The 22888-nt window shown below is 40.4% G+C and overlaps 1 protein-coding gene across 1 annotated transcript in view; it reads right to left on the bottom strand.

The window, feature by feature from the left end:
* The window catches only part of hydin (HYDIN axonemal central pair apparatus protein), a 382743-nt gene that overhangs the window by 167686 nt on the left and 192169 nt on the right, over nucleotides 1-22888 (bottom strand). Inside the window, exons 38-45 of the mRNA XM_078401540.1 lie at nucleotides 20571-20742; nucleotides 18003-18158; nucleotides 14780-14944; nucleotides 13070-13240; nucleotides 10345-10556; nucleotides 8407-8535; nucleotides 5986-6169; nucleotides 3258-3399 (exon numbers count right to left, since the gene is read on the bottom strand). Of these exons, the coding sequence (XP_078257666.1) occupies nucleotides 3258-3399; nucleotides 5986-6169; nucleotides 8407-8535; nucleotides 10345-10556; nucleotides 13070-13240; nucleotides 14780-14944; nucleotides 18003-18158; nucleotides 20571-20742 (1331 nt within the window). The remainder of the gene's footprint in view (nucleotides 1-3257; nucleotides 3400-5985; nucleotides 6170-8406; nucleotides 8536-10344; nucleotides 10557-13069; nucleotides 13241-14779; nucleotides 14945-18002; nucleotides 18159-20570; nucleotides 20743-22888) is intronic.

Raw genomic sequence — 22888 nt, 5'->3', positions numbered from 1 at the left:
CTGTAACGCCACTTTCAGGGAACTATGGATGTATACACATTGATCTGTGGGCCTCTCAGTTTGAAAGGTCAGATAGTCATACAGTTGTACAGCACAAATGCTCTTTGAGCCACTATGTCTATGCTGAACATCAGGCCTATCTGCACTAATCTGGAGCCGGTGTAGGGATTTAGATTCTTAGACCACTGGGATCTGTTTTGGGGTAAGGGTGAATTGTACAAATGGGACGGCTTGCACCTTAACAGGTGGGGGACCAGCATTCTGGCAGGCAAGTTTCCCACTGCTACACGGGTGGGTTTAAACTTAATAGTGGAGCGGGGGGGGGGAGACAAATTGGAAAGACAAGAATGGAGTTAAAGTGAAAGAGAGTATAGGAAATGTTAAGAAAGACACCAGAATTAACGGGACAGAAAGCTCATGAAGGGATAGGAGAGTATGGCCAAGTGAAATAGGAATCGATGTGAAAGGTGAGATGAGTAATGGATTAAAAGTATTATATGTGAATGCGCAAAATATAAGAAGTAAAGTGGATGAGCTTGAGGCTCAGTTAGATTGGTAGATATGACATTGTGGGGATTACAGAGACGTGGCTGCAGGAGGATTGGGACTGGGAACTGAATATTCAGGGTTATACATCCTATAGAAAGGACAGGCACGTGGCTAGAGGAGGTGGGGTAGCTCTGTTGGTGAGGGATGAAATTTTGTCTCTTGCGAGGGGTGACATAGGGACTGATGATGTAGAGTCACTGTGGATAGAATTGAGGAATTGTAAAGATAAGAAGACACTAATGGGAGTTTATCTACAGGCCCCCAAACAGTAGCCTGGATAGAGGTTGCAAGTTGCAGCAGGAGTTAAAACTGGCATGTAACAAAGGTAATGCTTTTGTGGTTATGGGGGATTTCAATATGCAGGTAGACTGGTAAAATCAGGTTGATTCTCGACCCCAAGAAAGGGAGTTTGCAGAGTGCCTCCGAGATGAATTCTTAGAACAGCTTGTACTGAAGCCTATCAGAGAGACGGCGATTCTGGATTTCGTGTTGTCTAATGAACCAGATTTAATAAGGGAACTCAAGGTAAAGGAACCGCTTGGAGGTAGTGACCATAATATGATTATTTTAAATCTGCAATTTGAGAGGGAGAAGGTTAAATCAGAAGTGTCAGTGTTGCAGTTGAACAAAGGGGACTATGAAGGCATGAGAGAGGAGCTGGCCAAAGTCAACTAGAAAAGGATCCTAGCAGGAATGACGGTAGAACAGCAATGGCAGGAATTTCTGGGCAGAATCCAGAAGATGCAGGATCATTTCATTCCAAGGAGGAAGAAAGATTCTAAGGGGAGTAAGAGGAAACTGTGGCTGACAAGGGAAGTTTGGATGGAATAAAACTAAAATAAAAGATGTATAACAAGCAAAGAGTAGCGGGAAGCCAGAAGATTGGGGAACTTTCAAAGGACAACAGAAGGTAACAAAAAGGGCTATATGGGCTGAAAAGATGAAGTACGAGGGGAAGCTGGCCAAGAAGCTGGCCAGAAACGCTGCTTGTCCAAGGCCAAAAATGTCATTAAAGACCCCACCCATCTCCATCATGGACTGTTCACCCTGCTCTGGTCAAAGGTACTGCAGCATACGGAGCAGAACTGCCAGATTCTGCAATAGCTTCTTCCCCCGACCCATTAGACTCTTGAATTCACAATGATCCGCCGCCATTATTTTATGTGCGAGTTATTTTTTTAATTTTTTTTCTTTAATCAATTTTTATTATTTGGTGTTACATTGAAGCCAGTTGCAACGGAATTTCGTTCAAATATGCACTCATCTGTATAGTTTTGAATGACAATAAAGTTATATTCATTCATTCATTCATTCATTCAATATAAAGAAGGACAGAAAAGCTTCTTTACGTATGTTAAGAGAAAAAGATTAGCAAAGACAAATGTGGGTCCCTTGAAGGCAGAAACAGGTGAAATTATTATTGGTAACAAGGAAATGGCAGAAGAGTTGAACAGGTACTTCGGATCTGTCTTCATGAAGGAAGACACAAACAATCTCCCAGATGTACTAGAGAACAGAGGATCTAAGGAGACAGAGAAACTGAAAGAAATTTGCATTAGACGAGAAACAGTATTGGGTGGACTGATGGGACTGAAGGCTGATAAACCCCCAGGGCCTGATGGTCTGCATCCCAGGAAGTGGCTCTAGAAATCATGGACGCATTGGTGATCATTTTCCAATGTTCTTTAGATTCAGGATCGGTTCCTGTGGATTAGAGGGTAGCTATTGTTATCCCACTTTTCAAGAAAGGAGCGATAGAGAAAACAGGGAATGATAAACGAGTTAACCTGACATTGGTGGTGGGGAAGATGCTGGAGTCAATTATTAAAGAAGTAATAACAGCTCATTTAGATAGTAGTAAAAGGAATGGTTTATAAAATTATCTATATCAACAAAGATTGTACAAGGCATGATTAATAAGTTTTCAAATGACATTAAATTAGCTGATATAGAAAGTGACGATAGCAAGCATTTACAGCCTGATCTTGATCAGCTGGGCAAGTGGGCCGAGGAATGACTAATGGAGTTTAATTCAGATAAGTGTGAGGTGTGACATTTTGGGAAGTCAAAACAGGGTTGAACCTTCATATGAACAGTAGGGTCCTGGGGAGCATTATAGAGCAGAAAAATCATGGAGTATAAGTTCATAGTTCATTGAAAGTAGCATAGCAGGCAGATAGGGTGGTGAAGAAAGCTTCTAACCCGTTTTATTTTCCTCATATTCCACTCCGGATTCTGCAACTCACTGCACATCAAGGGCAATTTACAGCAGTCAATTAACCCATCGATCTGCACGTCTTGGGATGTCGTTGGAAACCAGAGCACCTGGAGGAAACCCACAAAGGAAGAACATGCAAACAATGCACAGACCGCACTGGAGGTCAGAATCAAAGCAAGGTCACCAGAGCTGTGAGGCAGTGGCTCTACCCGCTGTGCCACTGTGAATAACGAAAATTTGAAATGCTCTCCCTTGAGAAGACGTTGTGTTTAGGCTGATTAAAAATCCTGAAATTGAGGCTGAAAGACATTTTTTGATTATAAAAGATAGAGAGCAATCAAGGAGAATCAACTGAATAAATGAGCAGGTCAGTTGTAATCGCACTGAATGGCACTGCAGATTCACTGCTCTTTCTTCCTTTCTATGAATAGTGAATACATCTGTGGATTCTGATAGTTCTCATAGGTGTGAGGTTGCCTTGTCTACTTACTTCACTCTGCGTTCCCGGAATAAACTGGTACGTTTAAAGTCAAACTCAGCTTTCTCTTGCTCTGTCAAGGCCTCATATTCCTCTTCATCCAGCTCTTTCAGGTAAGCCTTCTCCTTCTCTGCTTTCTCATTTTCCAATGTTTCTGTTATTTGATAGATAAACAGATAAGGTGTGATTTAAGATGTGAATTCTGTATCCAGGTATATCAACTGCATCTTTTGTTTTGAAAGAAACGGCCCAACAATGATTATCAAGAGGCACTGAAAGGGAAACTACAGATTCAGCAAAGCTGACTAATGCAGAGCATCAGCTCTCAATGATAAGATTTTACATTCAACTTCAGAATGCTTTTCTGCAGGTAGTTGTGGATTTACAAAAGGGGGGTGGGAGAGTCTAGGACCAGAGGCCATAGCCTCAGAATAAAAGGACGTACCTTTAGAAAGGAGATGAAGAGGATTTTTTTTAGGCCAGAGGTTGGTGAATCTATGGAATTCATTGCCCACAAGAGGCTGTGGAGGCAGTCAATTGATATTATTATGACAGGGATTGAAAGATTCTTGATTAATACAGGTGTCAGGGGTTATGGGGAGAAGGCAGGAGAATGGGGCTGAGAGGGAAAGATAGATCAGCCATGATTGAATGGGGGAGTAGACATGATAGACCAAATGGCCTAATTCTGCTCCTATAACATAAACATATGAATTTATTAGTATCAGGAGAGATCACGAAAAGCTCAGCCCCAGTTGTAACATTTCCTCTTCAACAACCACTGTTGTATATTTTGTATCAGAGATAAAGGGGGACTTTACAAGACTAAAACGGTACTACCTTGTTCAGTACAGTCCCATATGATGATGCCTGCTCTCTAGCTAGTAATAAATATTTTTATATTTAGGGTAAATATTCTTGTCAAGATAGTCTAGAGGAAGCTTTTGTGCTTTGATTTGAAAACAGCAGCACAGAATCATGTGCTAGCATGAGGTCTGTACGGTTAGCATCAGCAATCTCATGATGAGCTTGCAACTGCTGTGGCGTTGCTGCATGTTGCTGGATATTCCTTGATCTACAATCTTCTGAAATACTTCAGGGAAAGGTTTATTGCACACAATTGGTTGGAACCTTGTGTAAGTTTTTAGTTAGCTTCTTAATGATGCCTGCCTGAATCCAATGAAGCCCTAGCCCTAGGTGAGTTCTCAGATAGTCATGCGGTGGTGGAAAGATAGAGGAAATCCAGCAGCATGCAAGTACAGATGACGCAAGTATACTCTTTAGGTCTGTCAATGTCATAGAGTCATAGAACTACATAGCACAGACGCAGGCTCCTCACGCCATTCTCATCCATGCCAACCAAGATGCTCCATCTACACTGGTCCATTTTGCCCACATTTGGCCCTCCAAACCTTTCTATCCATGTACTTGTCTAAGTGTCTTTTAAATGCTGTTATGGTACCTGCCTGAATTATCGTCTCTGGTCGTTCATTCCAGATATCCACCATCCTCTGAGTGAAAAAGTTGGCGCTTAGGTTTCCCTTTCACCTAAACCAATGTCCTCTGGTTCTTGATTTCTCTAACCTAGGTAAGAGTTGCATTCACTCTCTTTATTCCCCTCATTCTATACACCTCTATGAAGTACTGTCACAACATTTAAAAAACATTTGGGCAGATACATGAATTGGGTAGGTTTAGAAGGATATGGGCCAAATGCAGACAGGTGGGACTCGTGTAGATAGGGCATGTTGGTCAGTGTGGGCAACCTGGGCCGAGGGGCCTGTTTCCACGCTGTATGACTCTATATGATCTCTGCTTAGTCTCCTGTGCTCCAAAGAATAAAGTCCTAGTTTGTCCAACCTTCCTCTATAGCTCAGGCCCTCATATCCTGGCAACATAACATCCTCGTAAATCACCCCTGCATTTTTTCCAGCCGAATGACATCCTTCCTATTGCTGGGTGATCAAAACTGAACACAATACTACAAATGCGAACTCAAATCCAACTGCGAATCTTGTAAAACTGCAATATACCTTGACTGACGAAGCAAAATGTATCAAAGCCTTCTTTACCACTCTGTCAATCTTTCAGGGAACTATGTACTTGTACTCCTAAGTCCTTCAGCTCTACAACACTTCCCAGTGCCTTACCATTCACTGTGAAAGTCCTGCCCTAGTCTGACTTCCCAAAATGCAACACCTCATTAAATTCCATTAACCATTATCCATTCTTCAGGCCTCTGAATTATAGAGAGATGGAGCATGAAAACAGGACTTTCAACCCACCAAGTCCATGCCAACCATCAAACACACATTTACACATCCTAAATTAAATGCTTTTTTATTCTCCAAACATTCTTATCAAATCCCCCCCACCTGGGTCTACTTCATATTCTTTGGGGAGAATTTTACAGCAGGCCAATTAATCTACCAACCTGTACGTCTTTGGAAATGAGGTGAAGAAAAAACATAAGGTGAATATGAAAAAGGATTTAGAAACATGCACTTGGAATCTATCAAGATAACTATTAATGTTATGGCAAGGCGCCTTTCAAGAAAATTTTATTATGCTTTATAACCTTGATATTTCTGGCAAAGTGTACAATTTTGGCTTTGGAGCCCGGGCTAAAGTGATCCTTTTCCCAGTGCTTTGATATATTTAAAACATCATGATAAAAATAATTTGGTTCATTTAAAATATTCTATGAGACAGTAAGTATTTTGGTACAGGAGTCACACACCTTTCTCATCAAGCTTGGCTTTCTCTGTGGCTTTCATTACTGCATATTCCTGACTGATGTTGATGAAATAGATGTGACGTCTATTGTTAATTGCTTTTAAGACAGTTAGGAGTGTAAAGGCTTCATTGTTATTGTACTGATTCTCCAGTCCATCAAATACAATCCCTCGGCAACAATCGTTCAGCTACAACAGAAAATGGTGAAAAAGAACAGGTTAATTCATGATATAAACGCAAATATGGCGAGTGCTAGAAATCTGAAATAAAAACAAAAAGTGCTAAAAATAATCTGTAAGAGTCGGAAGTAGTGACTGGACGCTGGGATTTTCTAGTACAATCTATTTCTATTTCAGGTAACTTTGGGTAATTCACTTTAGTATTGAATTTATCCTCTCTGAGGGCTTCATCTTCCCCGCCAGAAATAATAATCTGAAATGTTGTGGTTTATAAACAAAGACATGGGTTTAGGCAACTGTGCAAGTCTTTACTAGTAAGCCTTAAAGCTACATCAAAGCCAATCATTGGGCAAAGGGAAATTCAATTAATTAATAATCTTCAAATTTTAAATAGTAAATTGATCTAATGTATGATTACAATAGACAATAAGCAATAGGTGCAGGAGTAGGCCATTCGGCCCTTCGAGCCAGCACCGCCATTCAATGTGATCATGGCTGATCATTCACAATCAGTACCCCGTTCCTGCCTTCTCCCCATACCCCCTGACTCCGCTATCTTTAAGAGCTCTATCTAGCTCTCTCTTGAAAGCATCCAGAGAATTGGCCTCCACTGCCTTCTGAGGCAGAGAATTCCACAGATTTACAACTCTCTGACTGAAAAAGAGTTACTAGACATTATACTTGTACTGGGTACTTATAACACCAACAGATGAAATCTGAACAAAAATCAAACCATTTTCTAAAAGTTTGGTTTAAAATCCATGTTTAGATAAACAGGGCCATCACTAGAACTTTAAACAAGAAAGAAGCAAGAGTGATCTGCCAGAAATTGCACGTATAAAGATTTTAAAAAATGAATTGAATAGAGGTCAGACAAGGAGAAGTAGAGGTGACTTTAAAAGTCTGTGAATATATACTTCAATAAAACATGGCAACAAAAAAAAAAGAATTCAATAAAGGGAAGTGAATATGAAAGTGAACAGAGGGAGGGAAAGAAATTGCTGCAACAAAGTACAGATTTGTTACAGAACAACACAGATAAGATGGATAATATTTTGCAGTGTGGGAGAAATTAGTGAAATGCAGCAAAGAACAGGCACGCCAGTTAATTATTGGAGATTGAAACACATCTAGAAAAGATAGGGAACAAAGTAGCTAACTGGATAGCCTTGCAAATTAGTGATGACATAAAAGGTAAGAGAATAAAGAAGCATAACTAGTTAAGAAAGAATCAGAAATTAAATGGACAGTTAAAAAATATAAATGGATTGATCATAATTAAAGGTGTTCTGCAGAGCACCAATAATGGGAGAGAAGTGGAAGGAAAATATGTAAGTAATTTTTCCAAATGAATAAAATATAAAGAATAATAAACATGGAAAGTTTAATCTACCCGTAATTAAAATGGAAAATGGAGGCAAAGTATATGGGAAGTTCAAGGGACTTTTTTTAAACTCACCACAGATAGGCCATCAAGTTAGGCCATAGACATCACAACAAAATCAGTGATGATTAGATTACAAACTATAAAAAACAAATGAAATTAAGCCTGATTTACCAATGTGTTACATACAGGTGCAGAGTGTCCTTGGTTTGTGTAGAACCTATTCTAATGGACAACTTTGAATGATGCTCTTACTGCTTCTGTTTTTAATATTGCTTTTAAATATTATTCCCGAATCAATTTGTAAAACTCTCCACACTCAGCCAAGAATTTTCATTAACCAAACCTGGACTTTGGTTTCACAGTGAGGATTGGTGAAAAGGGTCCTGTGCATTTCCTCCTGAGGCCTGGAAGAGCAGAGGCCTTGTTCTTCTCTAAACAATTGAAAACAAGCTAATGAGATAATTTGCCATCGATCTTATAAACCTGGCAGTAAGAGTACTGGAAGGCAAGAGCAACAAATTCCTGTCCAGGGCCTACTTCTGACTCAGTGAACAGTGATGTCTGCTGTAGAAGTCACAAAGTCCGAACCTCCATCAGCAGCCTATAATGGCTGATTTCAACATGGAGATAGGTTATCATTTCCATTTAAAAAAACTGATGCCTTCTCGAGCAGAACTGAATGAGTGTAAAAACTTGGATCAGGACTGGAGTTTGCTGAACTGTTGCAACACCACATGGTCATCATTCAAAGCTGTTTATTTACCCCAGAGAGAAAAAGGAGAAAAAGGAAAAAACTAAATAATGATATTGTGACTGCTTTATGCATTGCTATGTTGAATGCATTATCATCATTCAGTACCTGTAGCCGCTCTTTTAGAATCTCCACCAACATTTCATCTGGCAATTGGAAACCTGCTGGATTTGTGTCTCCCATCTGGCTTGTGGTGATACTCACAGGTTGCTGTGCTATTTGAATGAGTGTGGAAACCTGGAGAAGGCAGAAAAATAGATCATATGCAATTGATCAAAATACATTTCTTTGGAAATGCTAGTGTTGACATCCACAAATGCAAACATGATGTCACAAAATCTTACCTTAAACATGAAACAGAGTTATAGTGGGTTAAATACCAAGCTAATGTTCTAACTCACGTATTTCTCCTAATTCACCCTAAAAGTGGCAGTGTTGGCAGTTGCCTGCGATAACCTGGTTTTGTGTGAACACTTGCTTGAGTTTAGACAGTCTACATAGGACATGGTCTATTTGTGATTTGGAGCAAAGATAAATGACAGAAATTTGAAATAAATACTCAACCTACTGGAATCTGAAGTAGCAATAGGGTGGCCATGGCATTACAAACAGGAATGTGCCTCCATTCTGCCCTGCTATTAACACTGAAGAAAATAGGAGCAGGAGTATTTAACCACACAAACAGCACGTCACTGCTGTATTGATCTCACTCCACCTGCTTCCAATGTCATTTACTCTCAGCCCAAGAGGGCTTCCTGCTATCCCAGATCTACAGACTTTCCATCTATCCAAATTCTTTCCAGCAAGCCCAGCATAGCTGAATCCAAGGGTCTATTCTTGCCATGTACCAATTTCTGTACAGATAGCATTTCATGAACCCTTGTATATGGAGCTCCATTCCCACCTGTATACTGATTCCTGTAAAGACAACATTCTATGCGGGACTCCAATCCCACCCATAGGCTAACTCCTGTGCAGCCAGCACATTGTAAATTCCTGAATCCAGGGCTCCATTCTTGAGACTTGAAAAAACAGGACTCTGTGCTGTGTTTCAGTTCTAATGAGGTGACATCCAGCAATGATCAGATTAAATGGTCAGGACTGCTTATTAAAGCTGAAACTCCAACGCCACATTTTGCAAAGCTCATACAATGCCAGTAATGCAGCATCTGTCATCAAGGATCCCCACTTTCTGGGCTATGCCCTCTTTTCACTGCTACCATCAGTAAGGAGGTGCAGAAGTCTGAAGTCACAATTCCCCAGGTTCAGGAACAGTCACTTTCATACAATTATCAGGTTCTTGAACCAACCTGCGCAACACTAATTCTACCTCAGCAACAGAACACTATAGACCACTCACAATTAAAAAAGAAGTGCAGATGCTGGTTTATACCAGCATGCCTGGAGAAAATGGATAGGTGATGTTTCAGTTCGAGAACCTTTTTCAGTATGAAGAAGGCTCCAGACCCAAAACGCAACCTATCCATTCACCATTGACTACCTCCTGCACTACCATGGGTGTTTTCTAGTTGAAATATGGAAGTGATGATGCCGGTTTATATTTCAGGTCGGGACCCTTCTTCCGTCAGGGTGAAGTTTTCTAATTGTGTTTTGTATTAGTGTCTTTGTTTTTTACATTCTTTTGCTTTTTAGTGACTTGCAGAATTTATGTGCAATTTATGTATAATTAATGTTTTGTGTGGTGTCTATGTGCTTGTGATGCTGCTGCATGCAAAATTTTCATTGTACTTGTACCTCCCGTACTTGTGCATACGACAATAAACTCGACTTAACTTGAGTAGGTTATTTGTGTGATGTCATTTTAGAGTACACAATGTCTATTTTAAGGATACTAAAACTAATTACATAGAAAAAAGTAATTAATCTTGAAAGATCTCCCCTCTGGTTATCCGGAAAAGAGTTTAAGAAGTTAAAATAAACACTTTAGACAACAGAAGTACAAACTGCTGTGGACTCAGCAGGTCTAGCAGCATCTGTGGGGAGGAAGAAATCGTCGATGTCTAACGTTGAGTTATTGTACGCTACCTGTGACACCTGCATGTCAATCTGCTGTTTCGGGATAATGTGACTTGTCCTTGATGTGACTTGGCTGCTCTTTGGTTGGGTAGTGAACGAACCATGTATAGTTTTGGTTTCGGAGACCGGGCTGCTTTCAGGTAGCTGCTTGTTTGGTCCATCAACATTTAGGCCTCCAGGTACTTGAAATGAATGTTGCATGGCTCCTTCTACTTGTGCTGCTGGAATGATAATATATTTTTTGAAAGCAAGGAATGAGGAGCAGAAAGATTCTTAGTTCATCTCCCTTGATGTATTCTATAAAGTTCTCTGAAAGAGAACCTACACTTTTTAGTATTTGCCTTGAATTTATCGGTTTCATTTTAGCTGGAGAAGTTATAGAGAGATACAATATATAAACAGGTCCTTTGGTCCACCAAGTCCGTAGGGACCGTCAACCATTCAGTTAGACAAATCCTACATGATACCCATTTTTTAAATTAGCTATAGTGTGATACAGCACAGAAAGAGGCCCCACAGCCCAACTCGTCTATATCTACCTGAGCTAGTCCAGTTTGGTCCAAGTTTGGCCTGTATTTCTCTAAATCTGTCCAAGTGCTTTTAAATGTTGCAGTTGTATCCATCTCATTCAAATCAAACCAACAATGCTCATGTAGCTCATTCCACGTACCCACTATTCTGTGTATGAAAAACTTGCCCCTCAGATATCCTTTAGGTCTTCCTCTCTTACCTTAAATCTATGCTCTTGAGTTTTAAACCCTTCTACACTGGTAAAAAAAAAAGTCTATCACTATCTACCCTATCTATGCCACTCATTATTTTATAAGCCTTTATCAGGTTGTCCCTCTGCTCATTGACACCCTTCCTGTAGCATGCCGACCAGAATGGCACATAATATTCCCTAAATTCTGAACCAATGGAGTTCTATGGGCTTCATGTTGTTTATGATAAGGCTGTGGATTCTTTATTTTTGTACATACAATCGGTTATTTAGATCTGGTAATATTGTTAGACATTAACACAATTGTTTTTCATTGCATTATTTTCAGCGTGCAGCCTGGAGAACTGAGTCCACTTGCATTGTTGGATGGATTTGAATGAGATGAAACTTTCCTTATTGTGCTGGCAGTAAGGATTTTATGTGAATGGATTTCAGATGGTTTCAAAGGTCATAAGTCATAAGTGATAGGAGCAGAATTAGGCCATTTGGCCTGTCAAGTTTACTCCGCCATTCAATCATGGCTGATCTATCTTTCCCCCCTAACCCCATTCTCCTGCCTTCTCCCCATAACCCCTGGCACCCATACCAATCAAAAATCCATCTCTCTCTCTGCTTTATAAATATCCATTAACTTGGTCTCCACAGCCTTCTGTGGCAAAGAATTCCACAGATTCACCAACCTTTCCAAATTCATCAGCAAAGCAGTCCCTTGAATTAAATGTGAAGTTGTATTCAGAGAGGCAAGAAGATAAATGTGAGAACCAGAAAATTTTATACTGTAAGGATCTGATTTGGGATTGAAGAGAGAATAAAATAAGATCAATGTGGGATGGGGTGCAAATGGATGCCAAAAGTCCTTTTTCCATGCTGTACGAGTCTATGAGGCCGTAATGTAGGGAACAGTTGTAGGTCAGCAGATACATTAATTGGATTCGTAATTCAAAATTCTGGATTATCAATCCAGACATCTAACTTCAAATACCAAAATGTGAATAATCTAGTTGACTCATTCCTTCAGGGAAGGAAATCTGCCATTTTCAGCCAGTCTGTGACACCAATGTGGTTGACATTAAAATTACCTTTGAAATGACTAAGGAAGCCACTGAGTTAAATAAAGAATGAGGAGTGAAAAACATACAGCACAGAAACAGAACATTCGGCCCAACTCGTTCACGCCAAAAAGGTGCCATCTTGAAATGGTCCCATTTGTCTGTGTTTGGCCCTTATCCACTAAATTTTCCTATCCACATTCCCAGCACGAATACTTTTTAAAATATTACTATTATAATTGTATCTGCCTCTACCACTTCCATGGGCGGTTTGTTCCATATACCACCTCCTGTGTGAAATATCTGACCCTTGTCCACTTTAAATCCTTTCCCCCTCCCCTTAAACCTGTGCCCTCTCGTTTTAGACTCCCCGCGCTTGTGGAAAAGACTGGCTATCCATCCTCTCTGCCCCTCATGATTTTATAAACCTCCAAAGGTCATCCCTCAGAAATGAGAAAATAAGCACTACAGACATTGCCGACGGTGCCAAGTAATGAACATTTCCCACAAGAGTAGTAACCATTTCCACTTGACATTTAATGGCATTTCCATAGCGTGGACCCCACATGATTATGCTAGTGTACAGCACTGACCAAAAACAGTCAGACTGACCACATGCCTATAACTGCAATTCAGAAGCTGAGCGTCCTGTGGCAAGTCTTTGCACCACTTAGACAAGCATTTAATAGGCAAGACATTGAAGGATATGGGCCTGGTGAAGACAAGTTAAATCCGTGACCTCCAGGTTCAAGGACAGCATCTTCCCAGCAACCATCAAACTCTTAAACACTGCACAACTCTACCCACTACCTCAGCAGATGAGATCATGGGTGGATGTGCTTAAGTCTCAGAAAACATGCCAAACTAGAACTGGCTTGTTTAGTCACATGGGGAGATTGGATATTGCTAATGGATGCGCAGATGGTGAGCAAAATAAAGGCGTCGAAACAATCACAAGTATTACCTTCCTCATTCTCTTTCTGGATCTGGTCGAGAATAGCCTTGGCCCATAACTCCTGAGCCCGCAAAGCCACAGGTGAGGTGCCACTTGAAAGTGCTTCATGTATAATGGAATCTATGGTTAAATAGGCAGCTCCATAGTGGTTTGCAAGGAATATGGCAGCGTTTGTTTTTCCTGCAACAAAATATGAAAAAGCATGTTGAAACATCAGAAAAGTCAAAAAATGAGTATCTACAGAATATGTATCTTCAAAATGTCAATATTTAATTCTTAAGGGCTATGAGGGAAAGCACTGAGGCAGTTGGGATGGCAAATGCTCAGCATTTATCTTCCATCAATTTTCAGTTATCTGATAAAAACTGAATCAAATACATTGGTCTTAACATCTCTAGATTAAGGAGAACAAAGTTGAGCCGCTTAAAAATTTCAGATGGAATCTGTCTATGGGTGGACATTGTTACCTCCTGTGTGGCTATTGGTGATAATGTGGCGAGCTTCAGAAATCTCCAGGAAAACCAACCAAAGGAAAAGCAAGAAGATTCTCAAAGGATCTTCTCTCTTAAGAAAACACCTAGCAAAGGACCATTATCTAGACACATTGAGATGCAGCATCTCTTTTGCAGACCATGAGGATTGGAATATTTGATTGCAGTATAAAGGTTAAAAATACGCTTGAAACATTTGCACAGCTGGTAGAGCTGTGGCCTCGGGGGCCAGAGAGTCAAATTCAATCCTATGTGGTTTGCACATTCCCTCTGTGACTGTGTGGGTTTCCTCCATGTGCTCTGGTTTTCTCCCAAATCCAAAAGACATGAGGGTTGGTAAGTTAATTGGCTTCTGTAAATTGCCCCTAGTGTGTAGGGAGTGAATGCAAAAGTGAGATAACATAGAGCTAGTGTGAACTGCTGGTAGGTGTGGTCAGTGAGCTGAAGGGCATGTTTCCATGCTGTGTCTTTCACTCACTTAATTAAATCAACAGTGCTGTGCAAAAGGCCAACTTCGTGTGAGGGGCTGGTTTTCTTCTGTGTCTGACATATGATTCACAGTGTTCACCATGGATGCGACTGTGTGAACCTGGCCAAGATATGGGAGAATTGCAAACTTTATGGACAAATTATTCTTCAGCAGTAACTTTTAGGAGCAACTTTGGCTTTGATGGGCAGCTAAGCTAAAGCAGTAGGCACCGTCCTTCTGACAAATGATGATACATTGTACAATGGGAGAGGGTCGTCTGGGGAAATTATAATGGCCCCACAGCCCAACCAATAAAAGGATCAATTACATCCAAAAGGATTTCATAGTTTGTTCTGATGGTAAGCACATCTACAGTAATTCACTGATGGGACTCATTAACTCTGAAGAAGGCTTTGGTCCTTCGGTTAAAATCTTCACCTGCTTACAAAACATATAATGCCTGTTCTAGTCCTTCACAGAGTGTATTCCAAGTGTTACAGCAACAGTTTCAAACAGTGGCTGTGCAGCCACTGGTATCACTGCCACATGTCTAGTGGCCTCCAAACATGAACACCAAACGCAGTGAATGGTCACTGAAAGATTCAGCTCTGTATTAGAGTGTTGAGTACATTTAATGTTGGTTGTCTTGTCTGGCCCAATAATTTAATGTCTCCAGATCTAGGTTACTGACAATGTTTACCCAAATTCATATTCCCCTTTTTCCATTCACAGTTCCTGTACCAGAGGCTGAATCAATACCTGAATAAGGAGTTCCATGTACAATAAAGGTAATGCCTTTGCGGTTCCGGAAAGCACATGCCTCTGGGGAAAAGTCAAGTCCTAGGTATCTGCCAATAGCCTTGGATACGGGGGTAACTTCCAGTTCTCCCACACCAACATTTAAAGTGGATTCGGTTTTCTCTCCTGCAATAGACACATAAATGTTACACATCGATCTTTGCACAAATTAATTTCCCTATCTTCATTCTTTCCTTATATACACAAGAAACTCTCATTAATAGTACATTCATGGTCTTGCCCACTAACCTCAGCATGATACTGTTTCCTTTCTGAACAATTAAGAGTCAATTAAGAACAGAAAGAGACGGTAAAGACGATATACAATAATTCCCAAGAAAGGACACAGGGCTCACATGATAGGGTTAGCCCTCTCAATTCCTTCCAATGTGGATTTTCTCATGCTGACCTCTATTCCTTGGTGAAGGTATGGGAAAGGAACGACATGCTCTATGTCCAGAGGCCAGGGGGACGATCGAACTTTCCCAGAGTAAAATAGCACCGGATATAGCAAGTTCAATGCTATATGTCAATGCTAAGGACCAGGACTGCATGATCCATAGTTCATAATTTTCATGTGTGATTAAAGTCAATGAAAAAACCTTCAAATGTTATATCATAACTTCACTTAAAACCATGTAATTTATCACAATCTACCAACAAGCAAAACTCCTATTGAACATCTATTGGTTCACCACTCAGCATCGCTGCAAGCCTCACATTGACAGCTTACAGCTGGCATACATTGTCCTCTCATCTTTTTGCTGACTGCCTATTGGGAATAAGGAAATAGTGGCAAGATTATTTGCTGTGAATGACCAGAGTGAAATTTGTATTTTTATTCATCGTTTTTAAGGATCTAGGGCATTACTGGAAGATTATTAGGTATAACACGTATTATCCATCCCCAAATATGCATGAGAAGGTCAAGGTAAGGCTTTACGTGAACGACTGCAGTCCTTCTGGTGAAGGTTCTCTCACTGTGCTGTTGGGGAGGGAGTTCCAGTCCCAGTTATAGTCCCAATGATCATGCAGAACCAACAATTTATTTCCAAGTCAGTATAATGTGCAAGTTGGAAGAAAATGTCAATTGTTGGGTTCCCATAGTGCTGTTGAAGAAATGTGTGGGAAGGAACTGCAGATGCTGGTTTAAATCAAAGATAGGTACACAATGCTGGAGTAACTCAGCGGGACAGGCAGCATCTCTGGAGAGAAGGAATGGGTGACGGTTTGGGTCAAGACCCTTCTTCAGAATGATCTCAGGGGAGTGGGAACTACATAGAAAGGAAGTGTATAGATAAGGAAGTGTAAGTTGTGAAAGCAGGACAAAGGGAATAGTGATCAAGGAAAATGTACATTGTTAGTCGGGAGCAGGTAACAACAAAGCAAACAGAGATAAATTGTAGTCGGTGACAGTAAGACTGGTTCGAGAACTGGGAAGTGGGAGGGGATGGAGAGAGAGGGAAAGCAAGGGTTACTTGAAGTTAGAGAAGTCATGGTTTATACCGCTGGGGTGTAAGCTGTCCAAGCGAAATATGAGGTGCTGTTCCTCCAATTTGCACTGGGCCTCACTATGACAATGGAGGAGGCCCAGGTCAGAAAGGTCAGTGTGGGAATGGGAGGGGAAGTTAAAGTGTTGAGCAACCGGGAAATCAGATAAGTTTAGGCAGGCTGAGCAGTGGTGTTCAGCGAAACAATTGCAGAGCCTGCACTTAGTCTTGCCAATATACAGGAGTCAACACCTAGAACAGCAGATGCAGTAGATGAGGTTGGAGGAGGTGCAAGTGAACCTCTGCCTCATCTGAAAAGACTGTCGGGGTCCTTGGACGGAGTCGAGGGGGGAGGTATAGGGGCAGGTGTTGCATCTCCAACGGTTGCAGGGGAAAGTACCTGGGGAAGGGATGGTTCGGGTGGGAATGGACGAGTTGACCAGAGGGAACGATCTCTACGGAAAGTGGAAGGGTGAAGATGGGAAGATGTGGCTAGTGGTGGGATCCTGTTAGAGGTGGCAAAAATGTCAGAGGATTATGTGCTGTATGTGACAGCTGATGGGGTAAAAGATGAGGACTAGGGGGAGGGGGAGCAAGAACGGAGCTGTGGGATATCGAGGAGACCCTAGTGAGGGCCTCATCTATAATGGAAGAAGGGAACCGCCGTTCCCTAAAGGATTAGGACAGCTCCAATGACCTGGTATGGAACACCTCATCTTGGGCGCAGATATGGCATAGATGGAGGAATTGGGAGTAGGGGATAGAGTCTTTACGAGAAGCAGGGTGGGAAGAAGTGCTGTTGAAGAAGAATGGGCAGGTAACTGCACTGCATTTTGTAGACAATCCACACCATATCCACTTTACCAAGATTAATAAAAGATACAGATACAGTGTTCAAGGTAGACAGAGAGAAACTAATGCCCATGATGGGAGTCAAGATAACGATTGGTATTTGTATCTGTTTATTATTGTCATGTGTTCCACTATACAGTGATAAACGTTGTTTTGTGTGCCATCGAGGCAATCCATACCATACACGAGAATAAAAGATAGTTAAAAAGAGAAAATAAAGAGAATACAGAATATAGTGTCACAGCTGTTGAGAAAGTGCAGATGCAAAAAAAAAAAGCAAAAGCCACAACAAAGTAGACTGGAAGATCAGGAATTTATCCTCAGCGTATGAGAGGACTGTTCATAAGTTTTTGAAGCAAGAATGACCAGAGTGCGAGTGGTGCTTGATTATTTGGCTGCTTCCTGAGGCAATATTAAATACATCTGGAGTAGAGGGGAGGATCGGGGTGCTGATTAGTATGATGGACTACGCTGTGTTTACAACTCTCTGCAATTTCTTGTGGTCTTAATCAGACCAATGTGATAGATCCAGATAGGATGTTTTCTCTCTTTGAGATGACCTTCCTTCCCTTTCCCTTTTTCTTCCCCATCTATTGAGAAACATAATAAATTAGAGCTAGATTGTTAAGCAAAGATATAAATAGCATTTCTTTACACTACTTGTGGTGGATGGAAAACTGCAACACACCCCCCTCAAGAAAAAATGGGATGGGAAGAATCAACTAAGAATTTAAAGAACATTTAATAAATGTTGTTTAACAACAGAATTAAGGGGTTTGGAAGTAATGTAATGCAGTTAGGATAAACTCAATTTATAGTTTTAATGGAAGATTTTGATATACCTTTGGCCTTTGTTGTTTTCTCAGTTACTTCAGTTTCAAACTCCTTTTTGTCGTCTGTAGGTGAGACAACTGTTGCCTTTGAAGATGCGTCACTTTCACTTGATTGTCTGACTTCCAAAGCTATTTGCAATTCAAACCTATCTTCCCTTTCACCTTCTATTGAGAAATCAAATAGTCACATATTGCATGGAAATTGTAATTCAAAGTTAAACAAGCTTCAGATTTCATCTTAGTTGTCTTTTAGATGTCATTAAATTGGCATGTGTTACCTGTGCTCTGGGAAATTGAAACTTTCCTTCTTATAACTACAGGACAAGTAGGAGATTGAACCTTGAACCTACAGATTCTTCCAGGAAATCAAAGGCTCGCTAGGTTTATTCATGTCACACATAATAAGCAGTTTCCACAATATTGTTCAAGGGAAAGAATATCCAGAATACAGTAGCATAAATAATGAGGTTTAGTTTAGAGATACACCGCGGAAACAGTCCCTTCCATGTCCGCGCTGACCAACGATCCCTGCACACTAAATCTGTCCTATACACACAAGGGACAATTTGCAATCGTACCATGCCAATTAACCTACAAGCTTGTACGTGTTTGGAGTGTGGGAGGAAACCGGAGATCCGAGAGAAAACTCAAGCAGGTCACAGGGAGAATGTACAAACTCCGTACAGACAAGCACCCATGGTCGGGATCAAACCCAGGTCTCTGGCGCTGTAAGCCAGCAGCTCTACCACTGTGCCAGCATGTCGCCCGTGAAGAAATATTTCTCACTAGAAAACTTTTATCAAGGCTTTATCTCACAGGAGGAAATTTAAAAAAAGTCTTAATATGTTAGAGATATAGGTAGCAAAGGCAAGGCCAGCCTTTACTGCTCATCCTGAATTAACCTGAAGGAGATGGAATTCCAAAGAAGGAAAAGCTATTGAATTTTTCTGGGTATTTGTTCCCTGAACAAATGAAATGTCAAATGCTGGGGGTTTACGTTGAGAGGAGGGGATGTTTATAGGAGATTTGCAAGGCAATTTTTACGAGCCTGTTGCCAGGACTTGGGGGCCTGAGGTATAGGGAAAGGTTGGGCAGGCTGGGATTTTATTCCTAGGAGTGCAGGAGGTTGAGGGCTAATCTTATAGAGGCGCATAAAGATCATGAGGGTATAGATAGGGTAGATGTACAGAGATTTTTACCCAGAGTAGGGGAATCAAGAACCAGAGGTGATAGGTTCAAGGTGAGAGGGGAAAGATTTAATAAGAACCTGCAAGGCAATGTTTTCACACAGAGAATGATGGGTATATGGAATGAGCTGCCAGAGGTGGTTGTCGAGGCAGGAACAATAACAACATTTTTAAAGGCATTTGGACAGGTACATGGATAGAAAAGGTTTAGAGGGATATGGGACAAACACAGGCAGATGGGACCAGTGTAGATAGACCATCATGGTCAGCATGGGAACGTTGGGCCAACAAGCCTGTTTCCATGCTGCATGACACTATGACTTTAATTCTTTTTTTACACAGAGAGAGTGGTATGTGCCTGTAATGTGTTACCAGAGGAACTAGGAAAAGCAGATATGATAACAATGTTTAAGAGGCATTTATATATATATATGTATGTGTATATATATATATATATATATACACCATGGAGGGTTATAGACCACGTGCAGGACATGGGATTAATTTTGATCGGCATCATGGTCAGCACAGACTTGGTGGGCCAAAGACCCTGTTCCATGCTGTACCGCTCTCTGTTATTACTCTGATGGGAGCAGACTTTGCAGACCAGCAGACCTTGTGACAGCAGACCAGTGTAAAAGTAGAAACAGTGCAAATGATATTGGAGATAAAGCTGGGCAGCATCTGCTGTGAAAAACTAAACAGCGTTAAAGTTTCAAGCTCATGACCTTGTGTCAAAACTGCAAATTTTAAAAATCATTAATGTGATGTAAGTAAAGTAAAGGGGGAGATGTGATGTAATTAAAGTAAAGGGTCGGGCGTATATTCATTGTGCTAGCCACAACAGGGTCTTACAGAGGACATTACAATTAAAAATCATTAAAAAGCTGTAGATAGTGGAAACCTAAAATTAAAGCAGAAAATGCTGGAAACACACAATAGGTCAGACAGCAATTTTAGAAAAGGAAACAGTTAATATTTCAGGTCAGTGATTGTTATCAGAATATTGATCTGAAAGGTTAAATCTACTTATGTTTTGTCTGCTGAAGACTCCCAGCAATTTCTCTTTTTTTTCGTAATGTTGGAGATAAACAAGTTTTACGATGCAGAGGGAGGGAATAGAACATAGAAGTATAGCACAGGAACAGGCCCTTCAGCCCACAATGTATGTGTTGAACATGATGCCATGTTAAACTAATCTCCTCTGCCTGTACCTGATCCATATCTCTCAATTTCCTGTATATCCATGTGCCTATCTAAAAGTCTCTTAAATGCTACCATTGTGACAATGCATTCAGATAGAGAGTAAAGTCACAGTGAACCTGCTTGGTGTTGTTCAAGGTGCTGTTCCACATTGATGTGCGAGTTTATTTTCTTTCGGAGTACCTACCATTTTCCCCTTCAGTAGCCTCCAGTAATTTTCTCTTTGCTTGTTCCTGTTCTTCGATTAGCATCTGCTCTTTATAGTAATCAAGTAACTCCACCGGCAACCTCTCGCCTGGTTGTCTAGGTGGCAGCAACAGTGTATTCAGTGAAGTATAACCTTTCATCATCCTCAGAATCTGTCAGTGAAAAGATGGACCAGAGAGTTCAATGTTAAAGGGTGCTGCAAATGAAACAAGACTGTGATAAAAACAGAAATGCTGGAACACCCAGCAAGCCAGATTATTTCCACAGAAAGAGAAACATTTGTTTTCATTATATTGCAGATTTGGAGCATTTGTAGATTTCTGCATTTCATATTGAAAAACCTGCATTTGTTTAATCTGCAGGAATGCGTATGCAGTTGGTTTAACATGCTACACCTCAGTGCAGTAGAATACTTGTTATTGATTAGATTACTCGTCTCACATCTCAATTCTGCCTGTGATCAATTTCCACTTCCCTTGTACAAATTCAATAACATCAGTTCACTGCAAGAAAACTCTTTTTCAATTGTCCTTTTCCTTTGAGTCACAGTGGCATTCATCTTCCATACATAGTCAAAGAGGTTTAAATAAATCTCTCCTGAGCTGTAAACTGAAAACAAAATCTCTCCTGAGCTGTAAACTGAAAACAAAAGAAACTGTAGATGTTGGTTTGCAAAAAAAAGACACAAAATGTTGGAGTAACAACGGATCAGGCAGGACCTTCTTCAGACTGATTGTGGTAGGAGGGAGTAAGCTGGAAGCAAGATAGGGGCTAGACAAAAGCCTGGCAAGTGATAGATGGATACAGGTGGAGGGGGGGGGGGGGGTGGTTGATTGGCAGAGAGTTGGATAAGGGCAAGGATGCTCTACCACAGAGAAATGTATTTTCTCAGCATTTGCCGCATTTGCCCGTGTTGTCATCTTGGGCCACATGGCTTCCAGCTCTAATTTCCAGGCTTTGCAAATCTTTGGCCTTTGTCCAGTATACTTGCATATTTAAATCCCCCATGACCACTGTAAAATTGTCTTTCTTACATGCTTTTTCTGTTTCCTGAAGTCATTTGTCCCCTACATTCTGACTACTATTCAGAGCCTTGAATATAACTCCCATCAGGGTCTTTTTACCCTTGTTGTTTCATACAATATACAGCAAATAAAAACTTCAATATATTGAAAAAACTAACAAACAAACAATAACATTGCAAAGACAAAAGCAATGCCACCAATGAACTATATAGTTCAGAGATTATTTGGAGGTTGTCGTGTTTAATAGCCTGATGATTGTACCCAGAGTGTAGGAAAATAACTGCAGATGCCGGTACAAATCAAAGGTATCACAAAATGCTGGAGTAACTCAGCGGGTCAGGCAGCATCTCTGGAGAGAAGGAATGGGTGACGTTTCGGGTCGAGACCCTTCTTCAGACCCCACCCCCTCTGCCCACCTGCCTTGCTTTTCGATATGACATTGATATTGACTAGTTGCCCAGATTTTCCAGCAAGAATTAAGAACATTTCTGGTTGCCAACATAAATATCAACAGCAATATGGGCTACAATACCTAGATAATTTTAAATCACCATTTTATACTGTGTAACCCGACAACCATAACATTACAATTAGTCAACTTCATCTTTTTCTGGCTTTAAAAGAGGTGTTGTGTGAAAATAGAGCTTCTGATAATTTGAAATCACCTTTCAGATCCTATTTCAAACTTAATCCCTTAGCACTCTGTGATCCCTGTGTAAAAGAATTGATTCATCCTAGTTTATACCAGAAAGTAAAACACAATTCAATGCTTTGTATTTTGCAGTTGTGATTTGATAAAATCAAGAGCGATTGCTACCACTGTTCCCAGAAACCAATAGCAGATATACCAGTTCCTTTTATGTGTTGTTTTATATGAAAACATCAACAATGATTTGGTGTTTCACCACATCTTGTATTGTCGGCAACATTCTCCAATGAAATTGTGAAATCACTTGAATCACATGAATCACAATCACTAAAATATACTGAAAACCTAATTTGTTGCATTGGGTCTAAATAAGTTTTTAAATGGTATTCTAAGCCATAATTACTGCTTTTAAAAATCCCTGAGTCTAATTAAATTTATGTAAGGATATTGAAATTACTTTGCATGAACATTCTAGTGCAAATGATTATGAATGAAAAACAATTACATAAAAATTGAATCACAGAATATCACTTTTTTGTGTGCTAAGATTAAATTTCAATGAAAGATCTTTTGGAATGAAAAATTGAGGACTTACTGCAAGTGGCACTATTTGCAATTTTCCAT

The sequence above is a fragment of the Rhinoraja longicauda genome, chromosome 6 (assembly GCF_053455715.1).
Source record: "Rhinoraja longicauda isolate Sanriku21f chromosome 6, sRhiLon1.1, whole genome shotgun sequence".
NCBI lineage: Eukaryota > Metazoa > Chordata > Chondrichthyes > Rajiformes > Arhynchobatidae > Rhinoraja > Rhinoraja longicauda.
The sequence above is the reverse complement of the archived record's forward strand: the minus strand, read 5'-3'. Positions and strand labels throughout refer to the sequence as shown.